The sequence below is a fragment of the Pelophylax lessonae genome (assembly GCF_965119305.1).
Source record: "Pelophylax lessonae genome assembly, chromosome: 1".
Lineage (NCBI taxonomy): Eukaryota > Metazoa > Chordata > Amphibia > Anura > Ranidae > Pelophylax > Pelophylax lessonae.
Window position 1 is genome coordinate 329,166,444 of NC_138768.1, and position 27,894 is coordinate 329,194,337.

The window sequence follows — 27,894 nt, forward strand, 5'->3', positions numbered from 1 at the left end:
GCAGAAAGAGGGGCAGAGAGAGAGACAGAAAGAAAGAGAGGAGGATAGGCAGAAAGAGGGATAGAGAAAGGGATGCAGGCAGAGAGAAAAAGAGAAAGAGGGATAGAGAGGGAGGGAGGGAGAGATAATGAAAGAAGACATAGGGAAAAATAATTTGTCTTTTTTTCATTTACATCACAAATAAATAGAAACCCCAGTGATGATCATATACCACCAAACGAAAGCTTTATTTGAGTGAAGAAAAATGATAAAAATGTCATTTGAGTACAGTATCGCATGATGCAATTATCAGTTAAAAGTAGTGCAGTACTGAATAGCAGAAATGACCTGGTCATGAAGGGGGTAAGCTAGCCACATAAATACCAAACCGCTTCCAGTCCTACATTATCCAATCATATGCCTCAGGCATTTCTGTGTGTAACAGGAAATAAAACCAAATCACCGCTCCGCCTTCCTCACACACCGCTTTTTTCTTATTCGTCGCCGATTTGCTGCCTCCGTGCCTTTATTGGTTTTGTCGTCTTGCCCCGCCTCATTTCCTGACGGTAGCGAAATTCTATTGGTTGGTTCTCCTTGTTCCGTGATGGGAAGATTCTGGAACTTAAGGATCGGTCGCCATTTTGTTGTGTTGTGTACGGAGGGGTTACTGGAGCGGGTGAGTGCAGTAGGCAGATGGATTGAAGCAGTGTCGTGGTTCATTGTGTACATTGCTTGTTGTAAAGGGCGGAAGGAGAAATTTGTGCGCTGAGCTGTAATGAGATGGAGCTGCGAACTGTGTGTGCAGGGAGGTGCGTTCAGTAGCACATTGTGTATGTAGTCCTACCTGTGCTGTGCCTCTTCCTTCTCCTTGCAGAATGTGATGGCATAGATAGAACCTCCTCTGCACCCTTCGTCCTTCCACATGTTTGGACAATATAAAGTCATGTGTAGGTCTTTTGTCAGTCTTATAAATGTCATACAGCCTGCAGGCCGCGCTTGGCTTATACACTTGTAAATAGTGATGGCAATGCATAGTCTTCTGCTTGTTTTGGCTCTGCATTGTTTACGAAGCATTGTATTAAAAGCGGAGTTCTGCCCTCCAAAAATGAAAAGTCAGCAGCTACACACACTGTAAACACACTGTACACACACTGTAGCTGCTGACTTTTAACCACTTTACCACCGGAGGATTTTGCTGTCTTACGTCCAGACCACTTTTTGCGATTCGGCGCTGTGCGACTTTACCTGACAATTGCTCAGTCGTGCGACGCCGTACCCAAACAAAATTTACGTCCTTTTTTTCCACAAACAGAGCTTTCTTTTGGTGGTATTTGATCACCTGTGCGATTTTTACTTTTTGCGCTATAAACAAAAAAAGAGCGTAAATTTTGAAGAAAAATTTTTTTTTATATGAAATCCCCCCCAAAAAATGTAAAAATCAAAATTTTTTAAAATTTTTGGCCAATTTGTTTTCTGCTACCTATGTTTGGTAAAAAAAAAAAATCGCAATAAGCGTATTTTGATTGGTTTGCGCAAAAGTTATTGCGTTTACTAACTAAGGGAACGATTTCTGTCATTTTTGGTGTGTTTTTTTTTTTTTTTTTTTTTTTAACGAGTAATGGCGGCGATCTGCAATTTCTTTTGCGGGACTGCGACATTGCGGCGGACAGATCGGACCCTTGACTGACATTTTTAACACTTTTGGGGGTACCAGTGACATTTCTACAGTAATCAGTGCTATAAATATGCACTGTTACTGTAAAAATGACACTGGCAGGGAAGGGGTTAATTTTATTGGAGAGGGAGGGGTTAATGTATGCCTGGTGCTTACTGACGTGTGGGGGGAGGTGACTGAGTGACACAGGGACAGATCGCATGTTCAGCTATGCTGAACCCTGCAATCTGTCATTGTTTGTCACTTAGGAGATCCGCCCGCTCTGTTTACACAAGCGGGTGGATCTCCAGATTCGATTCCCCGACGATCGGGGAAGAGCGGCGGTAATCACTGCCGCTCCTCCCCTGGCCCGACTACCGCTGTGACTGAAAACAGCGGGAGCGAGCGCCGACCACAAGGGGAGGAGTCCAGCGACGTAGGTCTACGTCGCTGGAAGGAATCAAGCCACTTTTCCGCAGTACAGTCCCAGTGACTGGTCGGCAAGTGGTTAATATTAGGACACTTACCTGCCCTGGAGTCCAGCGATGTCGGCACCGCAGCCGATGTTTACATCGGGTGTTGTCGCTACCATTGCCGGTAAGGGAATCCGGCAGTGAAGCCTTGCGGCTACATGGGCGGGTTCCCTACTGTGCATGCACACTGCGCAATCCTATTGGCTCGGCGGCAGAGGAGGGGGCCATACTTCTGAGGGACGTGGGGAAGGGTACCCGTCAAAGGGTACCCGTTCCCCCCCCCCCCCCCCCTGAAAGGTGCCAAATGTGGCACCGAAGGGGGGAGGAAACAAAAGAGCAGAATTTCCACTTTTGGGTGGAACTCCGCTTTAAGGCCCTGTTCACACCTGAGCGTTTTTCAGCTTGTTTAAAACGCTCCTCTCTGAAGTCTCAAAACGCCCAACAAGCAAAATCCCATTCATTTCAATAGCTCCTCTTCACATGAGTGTTTTGTCACCTGAAGCAAAACGCCTAAAGCTCAAAAAAGTACATGAGATTCATTTTGGCAGATTACAAGCATTTTTGTTAGATCTCAATGTCTGCCTCCAAACATCTGCACAAAAACAGCTGAAAACAATACCCTCAGATGTGAATGGAGCCTAATGTGGAACTGAAGTCTGCAATACTTGCCTCTCGTTCGATGGTCCGAGGGCCCTGTTCTTCTAGTTACCAGGATGCGGCCGACGCGGAATGATGTCGCGCATGAGCAGGGGTTATACCCCCCACTGACAGGTACCCACTCCTACTTCCTGGTAAGATTGCCGCACGGCAATCTACGTAATTTCTTCACTCCTACTCCCCCCCCTGTTCTTCTAGTTACCAGGATGCGGCCAACGCGGAATGATGTTGCGCATGAGCAGGGGTTATACCCCCCACTGACAGGTACCCACTCCTACTTCCTGGTAAGATTGCCGCACGGCAATCTACGTAATTTCTTCACTCCTACTCCCCCCCCCCCCCCCCCCCCCCTGTTCTTCTAGTTACCAGAATGCGGCCGACGCGGAATGATGTTGCGCATGAGCAGGGGTTATACCCCCCACTGACAGGTACCCACTCCTACTCCCTAGTAAGATTGCCGCACAGCAATCTATGTAATTTCTTCACTCCTACTCCCCCTCCCCCCCCCTGTTCTTCTAGTTACCAGAATGCGGCCGACGCGGAATGATGTTGCGCATGAGCAGGGGTTATACCCCCCACTGACAGGTACCCACTCCTACTTCCTGGTAAGATTGCCGCACGGCAATCTACGTAATTTCTTCACTCCTACTCCCCCTCCCCCCCCCCCCCCCCCCCCCTGTTCTTCTAGTTACCAGAATGCGGCCGACGCGGAATGATGTTGCGCATGAGCAGGGGTTATACCCCCCCACTGACAGGTACCCACTCCTACTCCCTAGTAAGATTGCCGCACAGCAATCTATGTAATTTCTTCACTCCTACTCCCCCCCCCCCCCCCCCCCTGTTCTTCCAGTTACCAGGATGCGGCCCACGCGGAATGATTTCGTGCAGGGGTTATAGCATGGCTCCACCCAAAAGGGGAAGCTCTGCTTGTTTGCACAATCGCCCCCCCCACACACACACACACACGCACACGCACACGCATACATACATACATACATACATACATACATACATACACACACACACACGTACCCACTCCTACTTCCTGGTAAGATTGCCGCATGGCAATCTACGTGATTTCTGGCCCCTTCTATGCAATCTACGTAATTTCTGCCCCCAAACTCCCACCCCCCGCTTTCTGGGACACACAGAGGTCCCAGAAAACAGCGGGACCATTCAGAAAGCACAGCGTGATATACCCAGTAGGAAACAGCCTGTGAAGCTACAAGGCTTCATTTCCCATTTCCCTTACTACAGGTGTTCTGCTAAAAACTCCAACTCGCCCAAATCTCCAACCACGTCACTTCCATGAATCTACAGCAGATATAATTAGAGATTTCGACCACTTGGTGTTTTCACAGAACATGGGCAGCCTATACTCTCCGGTACACTCTATAATGAGCGGACATTGTTAGTCTGCCCGCTAGTTGTCACTTCCACCTTGGAGGCGGCCATGTTGTTGGTTACTAGCGTGCAGACTAAAAATGTGCACTCATATCGTGTACCGGAGTGTATATGCAGCCGCCTGTTCTGTGAAAACACCAAGTGGTCAAAATCTACAATTATTCCTGCTCTAGATTTACCGGAAGCGAAGTGGTTAAAAATTTTATTGAGTTGGAGTTTTCGGCAGAACACAGGTGCTCTTTTAGATTACCATTAACCGTCAGATCGTGTAACGGAAGTGACATTCCCACCAAAAAATACTTACTGTGCATGTGTTGTGCGTTTCACAGCGCTATGCGTTCCAAACACTTCATGATCTGACAGGTAGCTGTAATCTGATAGAAAACCCAGGTGGACATCTTACTACACCCAGCTATGTCTTGAATTTCAGAGTAATTTTGGCAATAAAGTAAGCCTATATAAATAAATATAATATATTATCGGTGATGCTGTTTGGATGTTTAATATTTAAAGCGTAAAGGTTTAGCGCTGAGCAGTGCGGGGTGTAACAATATGACCTCCATCACCTTCCTACTGCTGGCATCCAGCTTCTTTTAAAATGTTACATCAAAACAGCATCACAGTTGTCAATATACTATATTTATATATGCTCACTTTATTGCTAAAATTACTCTGAAATTCAAGACGTAGCTGGGTGTATTAAGATGTCCGCATGGGTGTTCTATCGCATTCAGATCACCGTCAGATCATGAAGTGTTTGGAACGCATAGCACATGCACAGTAGGCATTTTTTGGTGGGAACGTCACTTCTGTTACACGATCTGAGGGGTAGTGGTAATCTGATAGAACACCGTCACCTGCACCCAATGGCAATTGACAAATCGACTAGGGGTGCCAACATTGTGGGGTCCTTGGACAGTTAAGTGTCCTCATATAATAGTTACAGTATTTTGTTTTTTTACAGACTGGAATTATCTTTAGCCCCTGTTAACATCAGGCCGATTTGACATGTCAAATCAGAGCCTTTTGCCCACAACGGCACCGTCTAAATCGATGCAACAGCGACTTTGCAGTGCCGCCACGATTCCCTAAAGTTAGTTTCTGCACAGGAACCCACACAGATGTCTGTAGAATTGCCCCCGAACTTGCACTGACATGCGGGTTCCAGTTCAGCTGAACTCGCACTATTTAAAACCCGCCTTTAGTGTGAATGAGGGCTTAAAGTAATTGTAAAGTCTCGTGGTTATTTTTCTTGTTAAAAAACGTTTTTATGTATAGAATTTTTATCAGAAATATTGTTTTCTCTCGTTCATTGACGGACACAGCTCCAGAATCTTCTTTACCATTGGGTTATGCTGCCCCCTACAGGAGTAGGACACTAGGCAGGAAAAAGCTTTACCATGCCTATGGGGCAGTCCCAGGGGGTATACTCCCACTTCCTGCTATAAGCATTCAGTTAGTGGCATGCCTACCCTTAATGACCAGCCCATTTTTTTGTGATACAGCACTTAATTATTTTAACTGACAATTGCGCGGTTGTGTGACGCTGTACCCAAATAACATTGTCCTTTTTTTTCCCCACAAATAGGACTTTCTTTTGGTGGTATTTGATCACTGCTGCGGTTCCTAATTTTTGCGCTATAGACAAAAAAATTCCACAATTTTGAAAAAAAATCATTTATATTTTTTGCTACAAAACCTGGCCAATGAAAAAAAAATTAAAAATCGAATTTCTTCATAAATTGAGGCCAATATGTATTCTGCTACATATTTTTGGTAAAAAAAAATCCCAATAAGCGTATATTGATCGGTTTATGCAAAAGCTATAGCATCTACAAGCGATGGGATATTTTTTACTAATAATGATGGCGTTCAGCGATTTATCAGGACTGTGACGTTGCAGTGGACACCTAACTTACGCTTTTTGACACTTTTTTGGGGACCTGTGACACTAATACAGTGATCAGTGATAAAAATATGCACGGTTACTGGACTAATGTCACGGGCAGGGGTGAACACCAGGGGCAAGCAAAGTGTTGAATGTGTCCCTAGGGCAGGGAAACAAACTGCAGCCCTCCAGCTGTTGCGGAACTACACATCTCATGAGGCATTGTAAAACTCTGACATTTACAGACATGATGGGAACTGGAGGGCCATAGTTTGAAGACTCCTGCCCTAGGGGGTGCTTGCTAACTGTGGGGCAGGGGTTGCTCTGACTGTGTACTGCTTAGCAGGAACACAAGATCTCTATCTTCTCCCCTCTTAGAATGGCTATCTGCCTTGTTTACATAGGCAGATTGCTGTTCTGCCTCTCCTGGGAACGATCGCTGGTTGTCGGCGGACATCCTTTGGACCCGCTGATTGGCATTCCCTGTATCCTCGCGCCCCCCAGTGGCTATTGCACGAAATGACGTACAGGTATATGATTTTGCGAAATAGAGCTGACCTACTGCAGTAAATAGGCAGGTCTGTAAGTGGTTAAACCCTCCTATCCTTTATAGCCATGGAAGGTGCTTCTGTTTGATATGCAATTGCCATGGTGCTGCATATATGATGATCAGTTATACCACCATCCATTTGATGGGTTGACAGTTTGGTTGGGGACATAAGCAAATGTGACAGTTAGCAATCCTGGCATTCCAAGGAAGTAACTGTTTTTTGAGGGGGGTTTGCATGTTAGTTGCATATCAAAATGGAGAGATTACTAAAGTTACAACAATTGTCATATGACAGAATAAAAAATTGGAAGTGTTGTCATGTGAATTTGTATTGTATTTTCAGATGACAACTGCACTGATTAAATAAAAATTGTACGATCTGGTATCGCAAGAGAAAAATTTTCGTGCTTGTCCCATCGGATAACATTGGATGAACTGTTGTGATCGGCTCTGGAAAGCTCAGTACTAACGATACGATTATCGTACGATGGCTTTGAAAGCCAATTTTAGGAATGTGTGTACGAGCCATTAGGGCTTGATTTACTAAAACTGCAGAGTGAAAAATGTAGAGCAGCTGTGCATTGTAGCCAATCGACTTCTAACTTCAGCTTGTTAACAAAAATCTGGAAGCTGATTGGTTTCTTTGCAGCGCTGCACCAGATTTTGCACTTTCCGTTTTAGTAAAATAACCCCCAAGTGTGTGTAACCACAATGTGCTTCACATCTACTCCTTGTGGTAACACCAGATCTGCAGTGCTTGTGTGTGCTGCAATGGTGTGTGTTGTGATGAAATGATCAAGCCTCGTATTTTTTTGCAATGCAGGTTACAATGCGCAGCAATGCATTACAGTGTGCTACTACTTGTAGCGTTGAGTGAATGTAATTTACAAAAAAGTAGTGCCCACCCACTGGTATACTGCACTGCACAGAAACACATATTGGGCATTACCATGGTGTGTAAAGTGCACGTGTACTTTTTTTGTGGAAGAGGCTAGGTTCCCAACTAAAGATCCCTGATATTTCACTCAAACACCGAACCCAAAGTGTTCTGTCCATCTGCCATTCAAGTAAACAGCACTGAATACTCCAGTGTTCTTTCAGGACACACAAAGGATCAGTAATGAGACACGTGTTTACCAATCTCCTGCTTTTTCACTATGGTGACACTTAGCCACCCTGATGACCGGATTTAAAAAAAAATAGAAAAAAGTCTCAGGTACATCAGGATTGATCAATGTTCAAGTGTATATATACCATAGTTTGTAGACTATACCTTTCACACAAACCAATTAATATACACTTATTGGGATTTTTTTTTTTTTTTACCAAAGACATGTAGCAGAAAACATTTTGACCTAAATTTCTGATAAGCTTTGATTTTATTGGCTATGTTTTAAAACAGAAAGTAGAAATTACAGGCGGTCCCCGGGTTACAAACAAGATAGGGGATCTGTAGGTTTATTCTTAAGTTGGATTTGTTTGTAAGTCGGAACAGGTACATTTGTTTTTTTTTTTTAATTGTAGTTTCAGCCAAAAAAATACTTTAAGTTTTGGATAGCATAGGTTAGCACCCCTGTAACGTATATTTTGCTGTCTGTGACCCTGTTCAGAAGATTTCACCTCCCTTTCTGTCCCTATGACATTTGAATTTTGAATATTTTGGGTTGTGGAAACAAGGATTAGTGATATACCTTCAGCAGAGACACCTTTTTTTCCATGATAACTCTTCCAGCAGTGAATTTTCCTTCCTAGGGGTAGATTTCCTCTCACTTCCTTCGTTTGTAAGTAAGAGTCGCTTGTAAGCTGGATGTTTGTAACCCGTGGACCGCCTGTATCAGGGTTTTCAATTGTCATTATTTTTTCGTTTATATAGCAAAAAGAAAAACTCCAGTGGTGATGAAATACCACCAAAAGAAAGCTCTATTTATGTGATATAAATCTAATTTTGTGTACAGGGTTGCATGACCGCTCCAGTTAAAGTAGTACAGTGCTGAATAGCAAAAAATGACCTGATCCTGAAGAGTCGCAGGTCAAGTGGTTAAAGACCCTACAAGTATAGGAAAAAAAACATATCTGCCAGAAATGCACTCGGAAGTCTTACTGTGGGATGACAACAATTTAGCAGACCAAAAGGAAGGAAATAAAAGGATTTCACTGTTGGGGTTCAAGTACACTGCAGCTCCTAAACTTGAGTTTTTTTCCCAAAGCTGCTAAACTCAACTCCATAAAAGCCTATGTGACCATGTACACCCAGGCTCTCAGCAGAGTTTAGGAGCCTCTGCGGTTAGTGGGGCTTCAACCTCCCTCTCCTGAACACAGAGGAATTATGTTCAGGATTGGAACACTGCATGGTTTTACTGCATTTTGCGTTTTCCTGTATCCAGGGGTCAAAGTAAGCTGGGTTTACATATAACTGGATAATCAGATTTTTGTATGTTCCACTATAATGATATTGGCTCTTTCTGCTTTGTTTAGAATATAAACTCATTGGTCAGGAGACATGGCATCAGATGACTTTGATATTGTGATTGAAGCAATGCTGGAGGCGCCTTATAAAAACCAAGAGAGGGAGGTAAGTCTAAGAAATGTTTATAACATTTTTTTTTTCTAGGTTAAATACCAGCGGTGCCTTTCTTCTATTGACATGCACTGTATGATAGCAGTAATGTTTAGTCTTCTGGCTGAATGCAGTTTTTTAGTCCCTTTTGTGTCAGTTTTTTTAAAGCCAAGTCCATAACCTACTGTATAGTAAAAGACATGATTTGTGAGCGCTTCTGCTGTGGAAAAAAAAAGTAGTGCTGAACACAGTGAAAAATCATGGCAATTCAGATTTGGTCATTCTTACCCCTTACTAGTCTTTCTGCCTGAAGCTGATTGTGGTTGGCCTATGTACAGGAGTCGTCAGGTTGGATTGTTGCTATTTTTACAGACTGCCCATCTGCTAGAATAACTTAAAGCTTGTAGATACATGCAGTGTTTCCTGTTTTTGACATGCATTTTAAACCCAGGTCAGCAGATTCCTATTTACTTTAATAGTGCTTGTAGAATTACAGTTTTGAAGAAGTGAGACAGTATACCTCAGTAGGACCTGCTGTGTCTATAGAAACAAAAAGCAGGTCAACTATAGCCTCAGAACTGTCAACCACATGGCAATATTAAATTGTAATTTGCTAACCTATGTTTGTCATGCCATTTTAAAATGGCTGTCTCCATAACCATCTAAAAATGTGTCCTATAAATTAAATTTTAGGTTTAACTTGAACAAAATAGCTGAATTCTTAAAAGGAATGAAAGTATGTGCCCAACCCTTGTCAGCAACTCGCGTGACAAATGCAAGGAAGATGTTTGCTGACAAATAAACTTGGGAGCAAACATTCAGAGAAAGATGGCCAATCAAAGGCATTGCCTAACTACAAAGCACCTCATCAACAGACGGTTACCACTGCTATGGCATTCGTACCGTAACATTCTCTTAGGTAGTCCAATCACCTTTTCTGAAAAAATGAACATTTCTTTTCATGTTCATCCTTATCTCTCCCAAGTATAGTTAAACAAAATAAAGTTTTATCTCAAGGGTGCATTCTGAGCTCTTGTGCATAATGTTTCTGTGTTGCAGTTTAGTAAAAATATGTCTGAGGTTGCATTGCAATAACTTGCTTATGCACTTTACAGCATGCTCTCTGTTGTATAGGAACACTTCATGTATAAAGCCTAAGTGGTTGCCTAATGCTGGCCATACACTGTACGAAAAATCGGCCGAAATTTGGCCATTTGGACAGTTTGGAAATTTTCTGCCAAACAATCGATAAATTTAAAAGATTTTGTTTCTCATCCAAACTGTTTGCCCTAGGCATATGTGAATAAACTAACTAAAAACTGATTCATTTATGCCTATTGAACGATTATCTGTCATTAAATGATGGCACTATGGTTTGCTCTCACGCCCAAGTGTTCGTTTTTCGAAAATGAGTTTGAACAATTTTTCCTATAGTGTATGGCCAGCATTGGTGTGTGTATGTGTGTGTATATATATATATATATATATATATATATATATATATATATATATATATATATATATATATATATATATATATATATATAAACAATTTTCAAATTTTACATACAGTCTTTCTGTTTTCAACATCAACAAAGGAACTGAACTCAGTTTATGAAGCAACGCTAAAAATGTAACTCTTTTCACATTTGAATTTTAGATACAAGTACTTGCATGCTTTATTAGATTAAGTTCCATCCCCTATAAACAAACTAAACATAAGCCACCTTCGCTAAAGTCTTTAAAAGAAGAGACTAAAACTTTGCAGCCTCCGTCTTCCTAGGAGGTGAATTGGAATGTAATATGTTCCCTTTAGCAGTAGGTTAGGACTTGGTTGATGAGAAACTGCTCCAAATGGAAATGATTAGTTTAGTTATAGCAGTTAATGAAATCTGAGATAACTATGGTTCTATTCACTGTAAGAATTGTTGGGGTATATTTTTGTTTTTTTCAAACCCATATAACACATATAACTTATCCAGTTCATGTCCTCACACTTCTTCAATTTATCCATGTGGACATCTGCACTGCTGTTCTGATCTCTTCTCTTCTGTTTATAGTGGGTTTTTTTTTTTTTATCTCAAAATCAAGGGCATCCTTGCAAGGAAAGGGATAAATACCTAACACTTGTACTGCTGATCTCTGCTGTATTTACAGGTTCCTTAGCAGTTAGGCATTCAGCAGGTCCTGTAGATTTTTCAGACACTGGATATCTGGGCTGCAAGAGAAGTGTAGTAATCCTCTCACCAGATTTATTTGACCATTGACACACAAAACAGATCATATAAGGCTCAATGATAATGCCAAATGTCTTTAATTCCTCCTTGTGGTCTGTGCTTTTCCACTTTCTCATCTGCATGGGGGATAGGTTGCTTAAGGGAGATGGTGCATGGTATGAGATTTACACTTTTGGTTATGGCTTTATGCAAGCGCAATTGTATATGATCTAATAAATCAAGTCCATTGTGCGCTGTACTACACTATATAGTATTCTTTTTTGGTTGCACCTGCTAGAGGCTTAGTCTGGAAAGTGAAGAGGCACGAGCCACAAGGAGGAATTCAAGACACTTGGAGTTGTTCAATGAGGTGTATATGATCTGTTTTTATGTTTAAAGGGTGAAAAAAATCTGTTGGTAGTTTGATTTTTCACAGGCCAGAGAGAGATCAGATTAAAATTCACCACTTTGTTTTGATTTATAAAGGGCTTTTTATGGACATATATATATATATACGCAGTATCTCACAAAAGTGAGTACACCCCTCACATTTCTGTGAATATTTTATTATATCTTTTCGTGTGGCAACACTGAAGAAATTACACTTTTCTACAATGTAAAGTAGTGAGTGTACTCTTTGGGCCCAGTTTGGACATTTTCACATAGGGGTGTACTCACTTTTGTTGCCAGCAATTTAAACATTAATGGCTGTGTGTTGAGTTATTTTGAGGGGACAGCAAATTTACACTGTTAGACCCAGTTCACACTGGGGCGACTTGTCAGGCGACCTGGTCGCCTGACAAGTCGCCGTGGGTGGCCTGCCATAGAGTAGCACAGGACCCGTTCTAATAGGAACGACACAAGTCGCTCCGACTTAGAAAAAGGGTCCTGAGCTTCTTTGGGGCGACCTGCATTGACTTCAATGATATGAAGTACGTGCCAGCCGCTCCTAGGTCGCCCCGGCAAGTCGGGTCGCGCCTGTGTGAACCGGCTCTTATACAAGCTGTACACTCACTACTTTACATTGTAGCAAATACAATTGTTTTTTTTTTTTAATTTAGAAGGGATTGGGAAGTTAGTTGCCCTATAAACAAAATTAGTGACCATTACCTAGATTTTTGGTCTTGCCTTACTCTGGGACTAAACTACTGGTTTGATAAATTTTACTTGATTGACTTGTCATTCTGCAACCTATTTACTATGTAGCTGAATAGCAACAGGTTGAAATATGAAGTAAAGTAACTCACTTTTCTATGCTTTTGGTTTTCTAAGTAAGAACTCAAATGTTCACATACCCTAAGGCTCCATTCACACTTGTTGGATTTATTATGCGACTTTAGACATCAAATTCATGTGACGTTGCAGCCCATTCCTTTCAGTTGCACCATTCAAGTGGCAGCGACTTTGAAAAGTTGCCTGCAATAGTTTGGTGTGACTTTTGATGCAACTTAGATCCACTAAGTGTAAAGTCTGATCCAATACGCACTGGAAATCGTGACCTTGGAGATGCTCTAATGTGAATGGAGCCTTACAGTGATAATTCTAAAACTGTAAATAGTAGTATAACCTTTACTACAAGATGCCTGTCCAGTAAGGTCATTTCAACAATAATTGAACTTTTGCCCTAAAAAGCATTACATTTTGATAGATGAATAAACCAAGAACAGTAATTTAATGCTCTTTGTGACCAACATCTTCATAGATAACTTTATTTTTGAGGTTCCCAAGTTGTTACTGTTCTTTCTATTGGTGGTTGGTTTTGAAGTTTTCACTTGCTGGTGTTCCTCGCCCACTTACCTGTTATAAAGAGAGCCTGTCAGTCAATCAATAACACACTGCTCCCTTTCTCTTCATAGAACCTAGTCCTCCTCCCTGCCCTGCTCTTCCGGGGAAGGGCCTTGAACAATGTTTGACGTCAAGACTACCACAGGACCAAAGCAAAGATCTGTTTGTGGGATAGGGGTTTAGCTCCTTCGGCCAGAGGTGGTTCCGCAATACAAGGGGCAACACATTTTAATAACTTAAGAGCATGGTTTAAATTGCACAAGTTGTACTTTCTGATATTTACACAGAACTACGGACATTGCTGCATTAGCCATAGATGTTTAGAGGCCAGTGTTTGAATAATATGTGAATATATAACTACTGCTGAGAAAAGTAAGTGATCCAGCTATCCCCTCAATGCTTACCTGTACCCAGTGTTCTTTCATATTGTGATCATTAGTGTTAGTATTTTTGAAAGCATTGTGACAGAATAAAACCTCCCCCTGGTTCATTGGTGTGTAAGGGACACACACGTGAATGATGCTTATGTGTTTGCCCTTTGCAGTGAAAGTAGCATAACTGTGGAATGTGGTCCAAACAGTTGAACTGTGATATACATATCACATGTATACATCTTTTGTTTGGGAAGAAGTGAAAATGCATGCTTGAGAACTGCTGCTTTACTTCCGGGGAGGATCATTTTCTATAGTTATGTGACACAGTAAAGACAGCCATACACTGCTGAAATTTCAATCGATTCACTCTGAACCAGTTGCAATTCACGCCATGGGTGCCCCGGTCAACACCATCTAGCTCAACAAAAGTTGATAGAATAATTGAGATTTTTTTTTTTTAAAGATGCCAGGAGAATTGTCAGACGAACAACATCTGCATTCATTCAGATGCAGGCAATGTCGGTATGTCAGAATATAAAAGCAGCAGGTGAGATTCCTCCATCCACCATGCATATGCTATAAATGGAGGAATCTGATTTTTTTTTTTTTTTTTTTTCCATTCAGCCTAAGGGCAGAACAAATGAAATCCAGTTTTTTGACCTGCTTAAGCAGCTTTGCTGATGTGTTCATGGCATAGTGCAGACAACAAGGTAAATGTACTGCCACCTTTTAAACTGAATTCCAGGTATGGCTATTTTTGCATAGTTGCATGGGTCCAGCTTGGACCCATGTAACTATGTATGTTTTATATACCTGGCCAATCTCTGTGGAAGCTGTAAATCACTCTAGTAGGCACTGCTACTATGGTGATAGACACTAGCTTCCGGGGTTTCATGCCGAGTGAGTGCCCTGCTGCTTAGTGTACATGGGAGTTCGCTTGCTAGCGAGCTCAGCATGGGTACTATTCAGAGTACATTTTGCATTTTCTCAGCGACTGTAAAGTAATCCTGATTGAGATAACTGCAATCATGTCATCATGCCCCGACCTATCCACTTTGTGCTATGACATAATGTTTTGCGATTATTGAGAAGTGCAAAGCGTTCTCTGAATGGTGCCGATGCTAAGCAAGTGATCACTAAGCCACAGGTCAACCACTCCGGACGGGACCCAGAAGCTAGCGGAAATCCCTTTAATAGCTGTGCCTACTACAGTGATTTCCAGCTTTCACGGAGTTCGACCAGTTCTGGCACATAACATAGTTACTTTGGTCCAAGCTAGACCAATTTAAATATGCAAAAATAACCATAGCTGAAATTTAGTTTTAATGTATATACTTTTTTATTAAAACATGGTATGTGCCTTTTTGCAGGCTACTAAAGCCTAGAACGGAGGGGAAAATAATGGTGATAAGGGGATGCCTATACACTTACATGCTAGTCATTGTGTGTGTTTGTAGCTCACATCTATGCTTAATTAATTTGCTCTCAGTGTGTCGTTGCTAAAAATCATAAAGCAATATGCCCTCTGTTTGCTCCAGGCCGAGGAGTTTGAGAGACAAGATACAGTGGGAAATAACCCATAATAACTAATTTTTGTATCAGGTAAGGTATATAATTAGTGGTGCACTCTGCTGATCTCTGTTAATCCTCCATGTAAGGTCATGTATTTAATGTCAAGAAATTATTTAGGTAGTTTGGAAATTTAATCTACTGGCTGAGCTTTCAAAATCCCACTATTTTATAGCAGTAACTACTGTTTTTTTATTTATTTTTTTAATTCCTAGCTAATGGTGTTTTTTTTTTTTTTGTTTTTGTTTTTTTTATGTCTTTCTGCTGTTTCCCTTCTTTGCCCCATTATCTTCCATATAATTCTATGTTGGGAACTCCCTGACCATCTTCTGTCGGTGTGGCATTTTTTGTTGGGCTGAACAGGAAGAAACTCCCAATCAGGAGACAAACCACGAACAGGCGAAAGAGACAAGCAGCAGTCAGTCTGGAAATGCCAGTAGTAGCAGCAGCAGCAGGTGGGGTATTCCTTTTGCCATCAGGGATTCTTTTTCCCTCTGTTTTTATTTTATCTGTGATCCCTGTACTGCACAGTAGGTAATTGCATATATTCTTTGTTTTTAGGAGAAGTAGAAGTAGGAAAAGGAGCCGGAGCAGAAGTCATGATCGACGTCGAAGGTAAGTGTATACCTCTTTCAAAGCGAGATTTAACTTATCACTTTCCAGGTATATAGAACATGGTTGACTTTACTAATTATGGTGTTAACCCACACCTTGCTAATCTACAATGCTGTTCCACACCACAGTATTGACAAATTTATATCAAACTGTCTTTGCTGCTTCAAATAGGGGCCATTCAGCCTAAGGGCAGAACAAATGAAATCCAGTTGTTTGACCTGCTAAGGGCCCTTTCACACGGGCGCTCCGTATGTCCGCAAATCATCCTATTTTTTTGCGGATGATTTGCGGACATAATGTAAGTCTATGGCATTGCGGATGTCAGCGGAATACCATCCGCTGACATCCGATTTTCCTCCTGTCAGTTCTGTTCCGTTTTTTGGAACTGAAAAAACCCTATTTTTGTTCCGTTCAAAAAACGGAAAGGAAGGAAAATCGGATGTCAGCGGTGTCATCCGCTGACATCCGCAATCCCCCATAGACTTGCATTAGGTCCGCATATCATCCGCAAACGGATGGGATGATATGCGGACCTACGGAGCGGATGACAGAAATGTCATCCGCTCCGTGAAAAAAAAAAAGTCCCGCAGCGGACCTTTCACACGGAAAGCCCGTGTGAAAGAGCCCTTAAGCAGCTTTGCTGATGTGTTCATGGCATAGTGCAGACAACAAGGGTAAAAGTACTGCCACCTTTAAACTGAATTCCAGGTATGGCTATTTTTGCATAGTTACATGGGTCCAGCTTGGACCCATGTAACTATGTATGTTTTATATACCTGGCCAATCTCTTTGGAATCTGGAAATAACTCTAATAGGTGCTGCTACTATGGTGGTAGCCGCTAGCTTCCGGGGTCTCATGCCAAGTGAGTGCCCTGCTGCTTAGTGTACGAAGTTCACTTGCTAGCTAGCTCAGCATGGGTACTAATCAGAGAATACTTTGCATTTTCTCAGCGATTGCAAAGCGATCTGATGGAGATGGCCGCAATCGTGACATCATGGCCCGACCTCTCCACTTTGTGCTATGGGATAACGTTTTGCCATTATTGAGAAGTGTAAAGCGTTCTCTGAATGGTGCCAATGCCAAGCAAGTGATCACTAAGCTGCAACCACTCGGCATGGGACCCAGAAGCTAGCGGCAATCCCCGTAACCCACCCCTTGCTAATCTACAATGCTGCTCCACACCACAGTATTGACAAATTAAATCAAGCTGTCTTTGCTGCTTCAAATAGGGGACATCTGCACATGTTTGTCTCTTATAGATACCTAGGACTGTTTGCTGTTTTAAAGAATAAAGGACACTTCAGGATTTTATGTGGACTCCAGCCTTCGCATTATTTTTCATGGCTGTGAGGTATGCAGGAGCCAGGCTTTTGAGAGTGGTATACCATGGGGCATTGTGCCGCAGAGGTAGAGTCAAATTCCTTTAGGTTGCATATAATTGATCTTCCAGTATGCCATAGGAGCCCCAAAACGCACAGGGCTCAGTTATGTCAATAATGGCTAGAACTTGAAAGCTCAAGCTCTGGCCCACACATATTGGCTAATGGCCATGCAATGTGATCAGCAGCTTTGCCAGGGGAAAACTTGTGGCATGGGGGCAGAGGTAAATGCGCTGGCCACGCCACAATTTGCATGATGCAGATTTTTGGAGATTTTCCAAATGGATGTACATTTTAAATCTCTTATCACCTTCTTGTTACTCAGCCGCAGTCGAAGTAGGGAACGACACAGACGACGGGGCAGCAGGGATAGACACCGAAGCCGTGAGCACAGGCACAGAAGCCGCAGTCACGGAAGACGGTACGGCTCAAGCAGTCGTGATCGCCGACGAGATGAACGTTCCAGACACCGTAGTCCTGGGTGAGAAACTTTGACTATGAGGAGTTGTGTGTGGTTTGGTGCTTTTTTTTTTATTATTATTATTATTATTATTCCTACAGATTTGGACAACTATATAACCTACAGCTGACTGTTCACTCTTTTTAAAATAAGAGTAGTTTCATTCAGGAAGCTTGCTGATTACAAATGGGAAAATTACATGGTTTGTTCAAGATGGTACTAAAATAGTTTGCTTTTGGGCTCTTTTACGCTTGAATTGTACAGAAACGCGGTTTGGGTTCCTGTGCGATTCAGTGCAGTGTTTTTAGCCTAACAATTTGAGTGGGGTGAAATCGCATTGAATTGCACCAAAAGTAGTGCATGAACTACTTTTAAAAAACGCACTGGAATTGATTTGCATGATACTGCAGTAAAATGCGATCTGATGTAGGCAAATGCACTGCATATGCATTCTTTAATTGGGATGGGGTTAGGAGTACATCGACAGATCACACACCCAGTGCGTTTTTATACGTAGTGTGGAAAATGTGCATGGAGTTTCCCACACTGCATTCTGGTGTGAATGAGCCCTGAGTGTGTATTTTGAATGCTTGAAAAGTAATTACAGGTATACTACTTTTGCTAAGCCACCCCATAAGCTGAACTACATCAATCAAACCCCCCCCCCCCCCCCCCAGGGGATTTATTATTATTATTATTTCAGGTACTTATATAGCGCTGTCAATTTACGCAACGCTTTACATATACATTACACATTCACATCAGTCCCTGCCCTCAAGGAGCTTACAATCTAAGGTCCCTAACTCACATACATACACAGTAGGGCCAATTTTTTTTATATAGGATCCAATTAACCTACCAGCATGTCTTTGGAGCGTGGGAGGAAACCCACGCAGGCACAGGGAGAACATGCAAACTCCAGGCAGGTAGTGTCATGGCTGGGATTCGAACCAGCGACCCTCTTGCTGCTAGGTGAAAGTGCTAACCACTACACCACTGTGCCGCCAAACAACCCCTTTCAAGGCTATGGAAGGATCTTTGTGTTCAGGCATGGCCAGTATTAAGAAGATTTTTATAGGATACACTGTTAATAATGCAAGAAATCTTTAGCTCCTCCATTGTATTTTAAAGGAGATGTACAGCCGAAGCTCGTTTGATTGTACATCTCCTGTGGATCACAGGAGTGCAATTAGTTTTGCACTCCTGTGACCCGTTTTCAGCAGAGTGAACTGAAGTCTGATATCAGTCAGACTGTTTGACGTCAGTCCAGGCACCGCGTCATCAGGGCAATGGAAGTAAGGATGAGCCAGGTGCCTGGACCGACACCCGGATCAGCCTCTCAGCAAGCCGCTGAGAGCCTGAGCCGACCTCTCTCCGCCCCTCCACAGCCCAGTGTTCCAGCTGCTGACTGACAGTCAGCAACTCTGCTCGTGGAGCTGTCAGAGGTTCTCAGTGCAGAGGCGCTGTGGGACAGATGCATCCACCTAGGTAAGTATAATTTTTTTTTTTTTTTTGGGGGGGGAGCCATGCATCTCTTTAAATATAAAAATGTAATGCATTTACAGTATGTGAACAGAATAATATTTTTGGCAAGAAGATTGTGTGAAGTGATGTAAATAGATATGGAAATCTTCTACAGCTTTTTTTTCCCGCCGCAATAGTAGACGTTTACATTTTAGGTGAAAATGTGTTGTTGTTGTTTTTTTTTTTCTGTGTCTAAATGTATCATGATTCACAAAAGAGCTATTAGAACCCACCTACCTTGTATTAGCATATGAAAAAAACTTGTATAATAGCTTTTAATATAAAAGGTTTTGTTTGAGCAAAATAAACTGATAATCAAAATAAATTCTTAATTTGACAGGCGGCGCCACACACGTAGCAAAAGTCGCAGCCCCCGACATAAGGAAAAGAGTCCTATCAGGTATCTTTTGGTTTATACTGTGATATTTGCTGTGCTTTCTGTGGGTACATTAACATAAATACACCCGTTCTGTGATTAGCTGTGAGAATCTCAGCAGAGCGTTCCCGCAATAGCTGCGAGTAGGCAGCTAATCATGCACACAGATATTCGCACACACTCGCATGTAATCGCTCACACGGTGAGCACATGCGAGTGATCGGCTCTGGGCGCAGGTAGTCAGTGTCCAGGGCCGATTACTCGTATGTGCTTGCTGCATTAGTGTTATTGGCTGTGAGAGCCGACAGCCTCCCATTATTTTCAGTGAGGGTACCTACTCGCACCTAATCGCCAAGAGGGTGCATTCAAAATGCCAACACCTTTTAGAATAATATTTTTAACCAGGTTAGATTGACAAGTACACCTGTCTTTGGTACATCATGAGTGGCTCCAATTGAAAAATTATAGTCAGTCTGTGCCAGAGCGCTGCCTTGCCAGTTTGGAATACTTTGTATGTTGAGCATTTTATTTTTAGGGCTTCTTGATTTCTCTGGAAGATTTTGTAGGCATGTCTAGGTAGTTTTTGGTGCTGGCTGTTTCAGCGGTTGGCTCATAATGGCTTCAGGCCTGCTTTAAATTTGGCACACTGTACTGTCCTTATATCTAAGATGTGATAACTAACATACCACTGTACATTATTTTTTCTTTTTAACCCCTTCATGGTGGAGGGTAAAGCAAATCCTAATGCCTAAACACAATCCTACAACTTTGACACGTTAGTAAAATTGTACATCTCATTGTAGCTACTTTGTGTGTCCCGGCAGATTACACCTTGTTCTTTTTCTTTTACGGTGAAATTGGGCTTTCATTTGGTTGTAAATGGTAATGGATATACTGATTATCCCCTCCCTTTTTTTCTTTTTTTTTTAATCAAAGAAAAGTGGTTAAAAATAGTAAAAAAAAAAAACTTTTTTTTTTTTTTAATTCAGCTGTAAATTTCTTGCTATTACCATAACTTACCACCAAAGGACAACCTAAAAAAAATTCTTCTGCTACTGACAATGATACTACATACGTTTGTTGTGTGTACCTGTAGTAGGGCCCAGAAACAATAGTGCGCATTTTGCTTTTTTATTTTATCCCACCTATTATACACTATCTAAAACTAAATTAAAAAAAAAAAAAAACCTACCAAAAATATGCTGAACCTGACCTGTTTGCACTTACCTTGACACTGACCTAGAATCGAGCCTTCGAGTCATCAATCTATCTGTTTTTTTCTTTCTCTTGTTTTTATTTATTTTTTTTGTTCACATTTTTCTTCCCTAAGTGCCGGTTCACATTTGTGCGATGCGGGAACGCTGGGAATATACAGCGTGTTCGCACCCCTGGCGGTTCACACTGCCATATGCAATTCGCTGGGGGTGTCAATTAAAAGTTAACGTCACCCCCAGATCGGATCACATATCGCAGTGCGATCTGAAAGTTCGCACAGAATCGGATCGCACTAGTGTGAACCACTATGCGATCCGATTTTGCTGCGGACCAAAAAAAGGGTCCTGTACGTCTTTTAGTGCAATTGCTGTGCAAATTCAGCCATACAAACTGTATGGCTGAATTTGCACCGCACAGAGATCGCATGTAATTTTAGAAGCAGTGCGCTCCGAATTACATGCGATCTCTGTGATCGCACAAATGTGAACCGGCACTGAATGGGAGAAAGATAGATACAATGCATTTTTCTCTCTATTCAGAGGAGGGAGAAAAAAAAAAAAAAACACATGGACAGGCTGCACAGTGACTGGTCACTGTGATAGCCAGCTGGAGAGTATTACAACAATCGGGCACTGGAAATCTCAGTTCCCTATTGTTAGTTCTGGACCCAGGGCTCTCGGTTGGAGCCTGGTCTCTGTGCTTGGAGCTCACTGTGCATAGTGTTCCCAGTACAAACACTGGCAAGCATGTCATAAATGTGGGCTCACAGAAGAAGACCCATTTCATTGAGGCCGTATATATGTGTACTGTATGTATGACATTATTCATGTGTAAATATGAATTTTTAACTCATGTTTTAATCACTACCAGGCAACCAGGACCCACCCTAACTCCAGAAGAACGTGATGCAAGGACAGTATTTTGTATGCAGTTGGCTGCTCGCATTCGTCCGCGTGACTTAGAGGACTTTTTCTCTGCTGTAGGAAAAGTAAGATGATCATTCTAATAAAGACTTATGTGTTTCTTCAAAAATCCTGTAGCTGACCAGCCGGTTCTTGTTTTTTTTAGGTGCGAGATGTGAGAATTATAGCTGACAGAAACTCTCGCAGATCAAAGGGCATTGCATATGTTGAATTTGTTGATATCCAGTCTGTACCTTTGGCCATTGGCCTAACTGGCCAGAGACTGCTAGGTGTACCGATCATGGTACAGGCTTCACAGGTAAGCATTGTTAATTTCGCACAGATTTTATTTGCTTTTCTTTTTTGCCCATTTTTGATTGCACCAATGTGCCTTGCAGGACAGAGAAAAACTTTACTTTTGATATTAGACCTGCAGTCCTTAAGACTTTGTGGCTTTTGGTTGCATCATTTAAGTGTTCACAAGGTTCATAGCTACTAACATGAAGCATATTACCTGTATTCTTTCAAGTACCTCTTGAAGGTCTCCTTTTGCTTAGGAATGTTCTGCCCCACAGTTTATATTTAGTACTGAAATATATAGTGCAGTATTAGGTAAAGCCTCAGAATAAATAGGAGAAAGTATTGTGACAAAAAAAAAGCAGATTTGTACAAAAGGTATGACAGTGCTGTTTATGGACGTTTTTTATTTTTTTTAAGGCTGAGAAGAACCGTTTGGCTGCTATGGCGAATAATCTACAGAGAGGAAATACTGGACCCATGCGTCTCTATGTTGGCTCTCTGCACTTCAATATCACAGAGGATATGCTAAAAGGAATTTTTGAACCTTTTGGAAAGGTTATTTGCACTTTTCATTTTAACATACAATATATAATTGACTTTTATTTTTAGTTGTGCTAAAAGAAGAATCATTTTTATTTTTCAGATCGAGAACATTCAGCTTATTAGAGAACCTGATACAGGGCGATCCAAAGGTTATGGATTTATCACGGTAAAATCCTTTGTTTTTCTGCAAACCTCATTGGCTTGCAAATTTACGTTTTGTGCATCGTCATGCTGCTGGTAGTAGCTTCCCACATTTGCTTTATGCAGACGGCATTAATTATCTAGTGCTAATAAGAATATTTTAAATAAAATAAGGGGGTAATGAGATAAGTGGCGCTGCTTTGCAATTAATATGTACGGTAATGCATGCAATGAGGTAAGTGGCGCTGCCTTGCAATTAATATGTAGGGTAGTGCATGTAAATGTATTTGAGCAGGGTAATCTAAAACACATGTAATCATACAATCATATTATCACTTCTAACACCACTTAAATATGATCAAAACATATGAATAAATAATTGAAAGTGCAAAAGTGCAGCAAAGTGTACTTGATGTGAAAAAAATAATGAATGAATTATGTAGTTATATATGATATGTAAATATAAAGTGCTCAGTGGGGTATAGTAAAATAAAATAATATCCAAAGTGCATCAACAAGTGGTCAATAAATATACCAGCTGATAAAAAAAATCACTGTGTAAGTGATCATATCCAAGTGAGTAAACTGAATTAGTGTATCCAATAAATATGAAGTGATATAGTGCTAGTTAATCCAATATATGGTAATAAAAATGGCAAATTGCAAATTAAAGTGACAAAGTGTGGCCTGGTCCAGTATGTGTGCAAAAGACCTTGTGCTATGGAGCGGCCACAAAGGTGAGTTAAAGTGACTGTGAAATTTTTAAATTGATAATATAAGTCCATAGGTCATTAATTGGTGAAGTAAATTCCAGAAGAAGTTGATGGGTGAGTCTCAGGGTGATCCAAATATGACGTGATGGGTGAGGAAACTAGTGCTCCCCTCTCAATTCTGCCCTCACTCACCAGAGCTCACTACCCCTACAGGGGTAACCAGCGTGATTTAATTGGGGGTTCCCTCTATCAGACAGGGCCCAGATGCCAGTAGACTCAGTGGTTTTATTGGATCATCTCTCCCTGATAACGTGGTATACCCAGTATAATCTATACAGCCTCGTATGATATCAATATCCTGTTGTGTTATTGCGGCAAATTCCAGATCATATAAAAGAAGAGCCTCATATAGTGAAATATTGTGTGAAATCCTTTCTTAAATAAAAACTGTACTCACATTAAGAGAAGGTAAACGAGCATGTATTGGTATAGGGACCGCAACTTCCTCACTCGCGGTATGCTTCCGGAAGGAAGGCCACACTTTGTCACTTTAATTTGCAATTTATTGACATTTTTATTACCATATATTGGATTAACTAGCACTATGTCACTTTATATTTATTGGATACACTAATTCCGTTTACTTGGATATGATCCCTTACACACAGTGATTTTTTTTTTTTATCAGCTGGTATATTTATTGACCACTTGTTGATGCACTTTGGATATTATTTATTTAATTTTGCTATACCCCACTGAGCACTTTATATCATATATAACCTAATTAATAATTCATTGTTTTTATTCACATCAAGTACACTTTGCTGCACTTTTGCACTTTCAATTATTTATTCATATGTATTGATCATATTTAAGTGGTGTTAGAAGTGATAATATGACTGTATGATTACAGGGGTTTTAGATTTCCCTGCTCAGATACATTTACATGCATTACCCTACATTTTAATTGCAAGGCAGTGCCACTTACCTCATTACCCCCTTATTTTATTTATTGAATACAACCCTTTGGGTTGTATTTTGAGGTAGGCTGCAGCCCCAGCCTCTTCCTTAGCGCGGAAATTGTACCCCTTTGATAGAATATTTTAAAGCCAAGGTAGATTTGAATATTTAAAGTGATTTGTAAAGTCTTTTTTTTTTTTTTTTTTTTTTTTTATCACAAACAAAAATGTTATACTTACTATCTCCTGCGCAGTGGTTTTGCACAGGGCAGCCCAGATCCTCCTCTTCTCGGGTCCCTCTTTGCTGCTCCTGGCCCCTCCCTCCTGTTGAGTGCCACCACAGCAAGCAGCTTGCTATGGGGCACCTGAGCCGAACTGCAGTTTTGTGTTTTCATTCAGATGTGCAGCTGCTGTTCAGTCCCATCTCCCTCCCTCTCTCTATCTATCTCTCTCTATCTCTCTCTCTCCCCTAACTGACTTTGACAGCAGCAGGACCAATGGCCGAGTATTGAGGGGGACTACTGCACACAGAAGGCTTTAATTTTAATGCATAGAATGCTTTAAGATAAACCTAACTGTACAACCACTTTTAACTTTTTTCATTATGTTGGGGACAAAAGTCCCTTTTGTGATAACTTTTTGGTAACCGGCCTTGTTTAATGGGACATCTGGGGCTTAAAACGCCCTGTATGTCTCTTCTGTGCTCCAGTGAATCTCATGCAGTGCAGATCGCACTGCATTACATTCTTTGCTGACTAAGCTCACCAGGGAAAGTGAAAGGGGACGTGGAGGTGGTGTTTTACAGTTTACCCCTCGGTCAGCAAGAAGAGGGTGAGGAGAGCATGTCCGCTCAGCTCTCCTCTACCTGTGGGAACCCGCCATGCCAGTCCCAGGGGTGCCTGTTACTGGAGGGTTTGGAAGCAATCCGGCGGCTGCGGAGGCACTTGAGTGCTTCCATCTGACCGATTTCATTTGTCAGATATACACATAATCTTGGTGGCTAGAGCCACCAGTAATGTGTGTAGAACCCCCTGCTGTCACATTCGTACAACATTTGGACCTAGCAGTGAAAGGGTTAAAGCCACGGCCCAGTGCAATCACTGTTTACTTGCCACTTAGCAGTCAGTTAAACAGCTGATCAGACCAATCGGTGTCTGGTCTGCTGCATTGGAGTTCAAAGGGGAGATGGGGGGGGGGGGGTGGGGGGGGTTAATAGACCCCCATTTCTCCATAAAAATGCAATAATTGTAGCAACAGACTTTGTAAATCTAAATTGGTAATCTGCAAAGGCTTTTAAAACATCGCCTATGGATAATTGAAAACCGTAGTTTTTCACCATTTCATGCGCACAATTGCAAATGTTTGGAGATTCTAAATAGTAATTTTCTAGCGCCAAAAAAAAAAAAGATACATTTTACATGTAAGAGAGAAGTGTCAGAATAGGCTTGGGAAGCAAGTGGAGACAAAAAAAATATTAGAATTATTCAGACTGATTTTTGTATGTGGCTATTGTGTCCGAACTGAGAATTGGCCTTCTCATTATTGCAGCACTTAGCTCTACCTTAAGCCTGTCAACAAGTCTTCGCTTTTATACAGTGCTTTAATTCCAAAATTTGTAAACACCATGTTCTCTTTGGATTCTACATTGTCAAATTTATGACTAGCTGGTTAAATCCCCTGTAAAGAGATCTCTTCACTACTGCAGCTAATATCTCGCTTATAGTACATATGGGCAAATGAGTGTAATTTTGTTAGTTCAGCTGTGCTTCAGTTTTTTTGAGCAGTGTTTTTTTCTCCACATGGCCTAGAGGAAGAAGGCTATGAAATAGACAAGTCTCTCCTCCACTACACTTTTTTTTTTTTTTTTGGCCTCTTGTGTTCACCAAGGTACCAGCTGTGGGATTAAAACTGTTATGATCTTGTGACATTACTTGTATGAGTCCTAGACAGCCTTCTGTTTAGGGAACAATGAGCCTGGGCTCTGTCAGGCCATGTGGTTTTGACTGACCAGAAGTTCAGTTGGATCCTACATTTCAGCATTTGTTACTGGAACCTGCTCATCATTTGGGTTATCTGGGTTTAGTCCTGGACATAGGCCAGACCAGAGCGATCCTTCCATATGAAAAAAACTTCACACTCTCCGATTTGAGCTCTATATAGTCCAGGATTTGTCTGACCATCTTTTTTTGTCCTGTGCCTGATTGTAACCCTCTTCTAAATTGTCTTTTGGAGGGTCCTTGTGTATCTGTCAGTGCATTTGGTTTTTCTTTTCCCAATCAACAGTCAGGATCTTCATGCTGTGAGGGTGTATCTTCAGCATTGAACCATTCTGCTGGAAGCAACCATTAGGGGGGGGAACCAGAAATCTTGCTCTAGCATAAGAGTTAGATTGCCTCTTGTAATGCACAGAATGTAGCTTTTCATAATTGTCTACTGTGTATATCCAGTGTGGGATCAATTGTCAAGCATATTTCCATAGATTGCAACATCTAGATCAGCTGAAGTCCCTACACCCAGAGATGTATTAGTACCTTTTTCACACATGCTGTATGTGGTCCTTTAGGTCCAACAATGAACTGGATAGATTTGTTTTTAGGAAGAGGGATGCTCTAGCAGAAGTGGTGGATGCTCTTATTACTCCATGGGATCAGTACACCCTGTTTCTCTTCCTCTGCTGAATCCCCTTGCTCAGCTGTTTCACAGGATTTAGATGGAATGCATTCTGGTGATCCTCAATGTTCTGAATAGCTCAAGCAGATGTGGTAAGACTACTGGCAGATGGTCTGTGTGCTCTGCTGGATTATCGGGATTTTCTGTTCCTAGAACCTATGCTACTATGCTGCTTCAGTCACTGGCCTAAACAACATGGCTGCTGGAAATGCAGTCTCTAAGAGACAGAGGCATATCAATTTCTGTGATTCATCTGATACTGGAAGCTAGAAAGGCTACTTTCGGCAAGGTCCATCAACAGACATGGAAGGCGTACTTCAATTGGTGTGATTCTCTGGGCTTCCACCTTAAGTGGTTGTAAAGCCTTAAGGTTTTTCACCTTAATGCATTCTATGCATTAAGGTAAAAAACCTCCTGTGCTGCAGATTCCCCCTTTCTCTTACCTGAGCCAGATCTGATCCAGTGGTGTGCACGAGCGCAGCGGCTCCAGCCACTGTCTCTCTCTCTCTCTCTCTCTCTCTCTCTCTCTTTCTCCCTTTCGCTCTCTCTTATTCCTCATTGGACAGATTGATGGCAGGAGCCATTGGCTCCCGCTGCTGACAATCAAATCCAGTGATGCAGGGGCAGGGCCTAGTCCCGCTATCCTTGTCCCCACAGGTGCTCCATGGGGGCACTGAATGAAGAGTAGGGGCCTGGAGAGCCAGCAGGCACCCCATAACAAGAGGATCTGGCTGCTCTATGCAAAAGGATTGCACAGAGCAAGGAAGTATAGGCATGTTATTGTGTTTTTGCTTTTTTAATTATTAAGAGGGTTTCTCAGCCCATTTAGGAGTTTCTCTGTGGGACAAATTACCTCCTTCCTACAGGTGGGTCTGGACCAACTTTTTGCTCTGTTCTGTCTTGGGTCAGGTTTCTGCCCTTTCTATCTTGTATTTAGAGTCATTAGTCTCTTTTTAAGACTTGTACAGTGAGTTTTTCATTTAGCTCCAT

At 41.7% G+C, this 27,894-nt stretch overlaps 1 protein-coding gene across 1 annotated transcript in view; it reads left to right on the forward strand.

Annotated features, from left to right (window-relative positions):
- Positions 1-534: 534 nt before the first annotated feature.
- Positions 535-27,894, forward strand: part of RBM23 (RNA binding motif protein 23) — a 37,635-nt gene continuing 10,275 nt past the window's right edge. The window contains exons 1-10 of the mRNA XM_082243633.1: positions 535-655; positions 9,081-9,177; positions 15,470-15,561; positions 15,668-15,721; positions 17,427-17,582; positions 19,426-19,485; positions 21,547-21,664; positions 21,745-21,897; positions 22,296-22,433; positions 22,522-22,587. Of these exons, the coding sequence (XP_082099759.1) occupies positions 9,106-9,177; positions 15,470-15,561; positions 15,668-15,721; positions 17,427-17,582; positions 19,426-19,485; positions 21,547-21,664; positions 21,745-21,897; positions 22,296-22,433; positions 22,522-22,587 (909 nt within the window). The 5' untranslated portion in view covers positions 535-655; positions 9,081-9,105. The remainder of the gene's footprint in view (positions 656-9,080; positions 9,178-15,469; positions 15,562-15,667; positions 15,722-17,426; positions 17,583-19,425; positions 19,486-21,546; positions 21,665-21,744; positions 21,898-22,295; positions 22,434-22,521; positions 22,588-27,894) is intronic.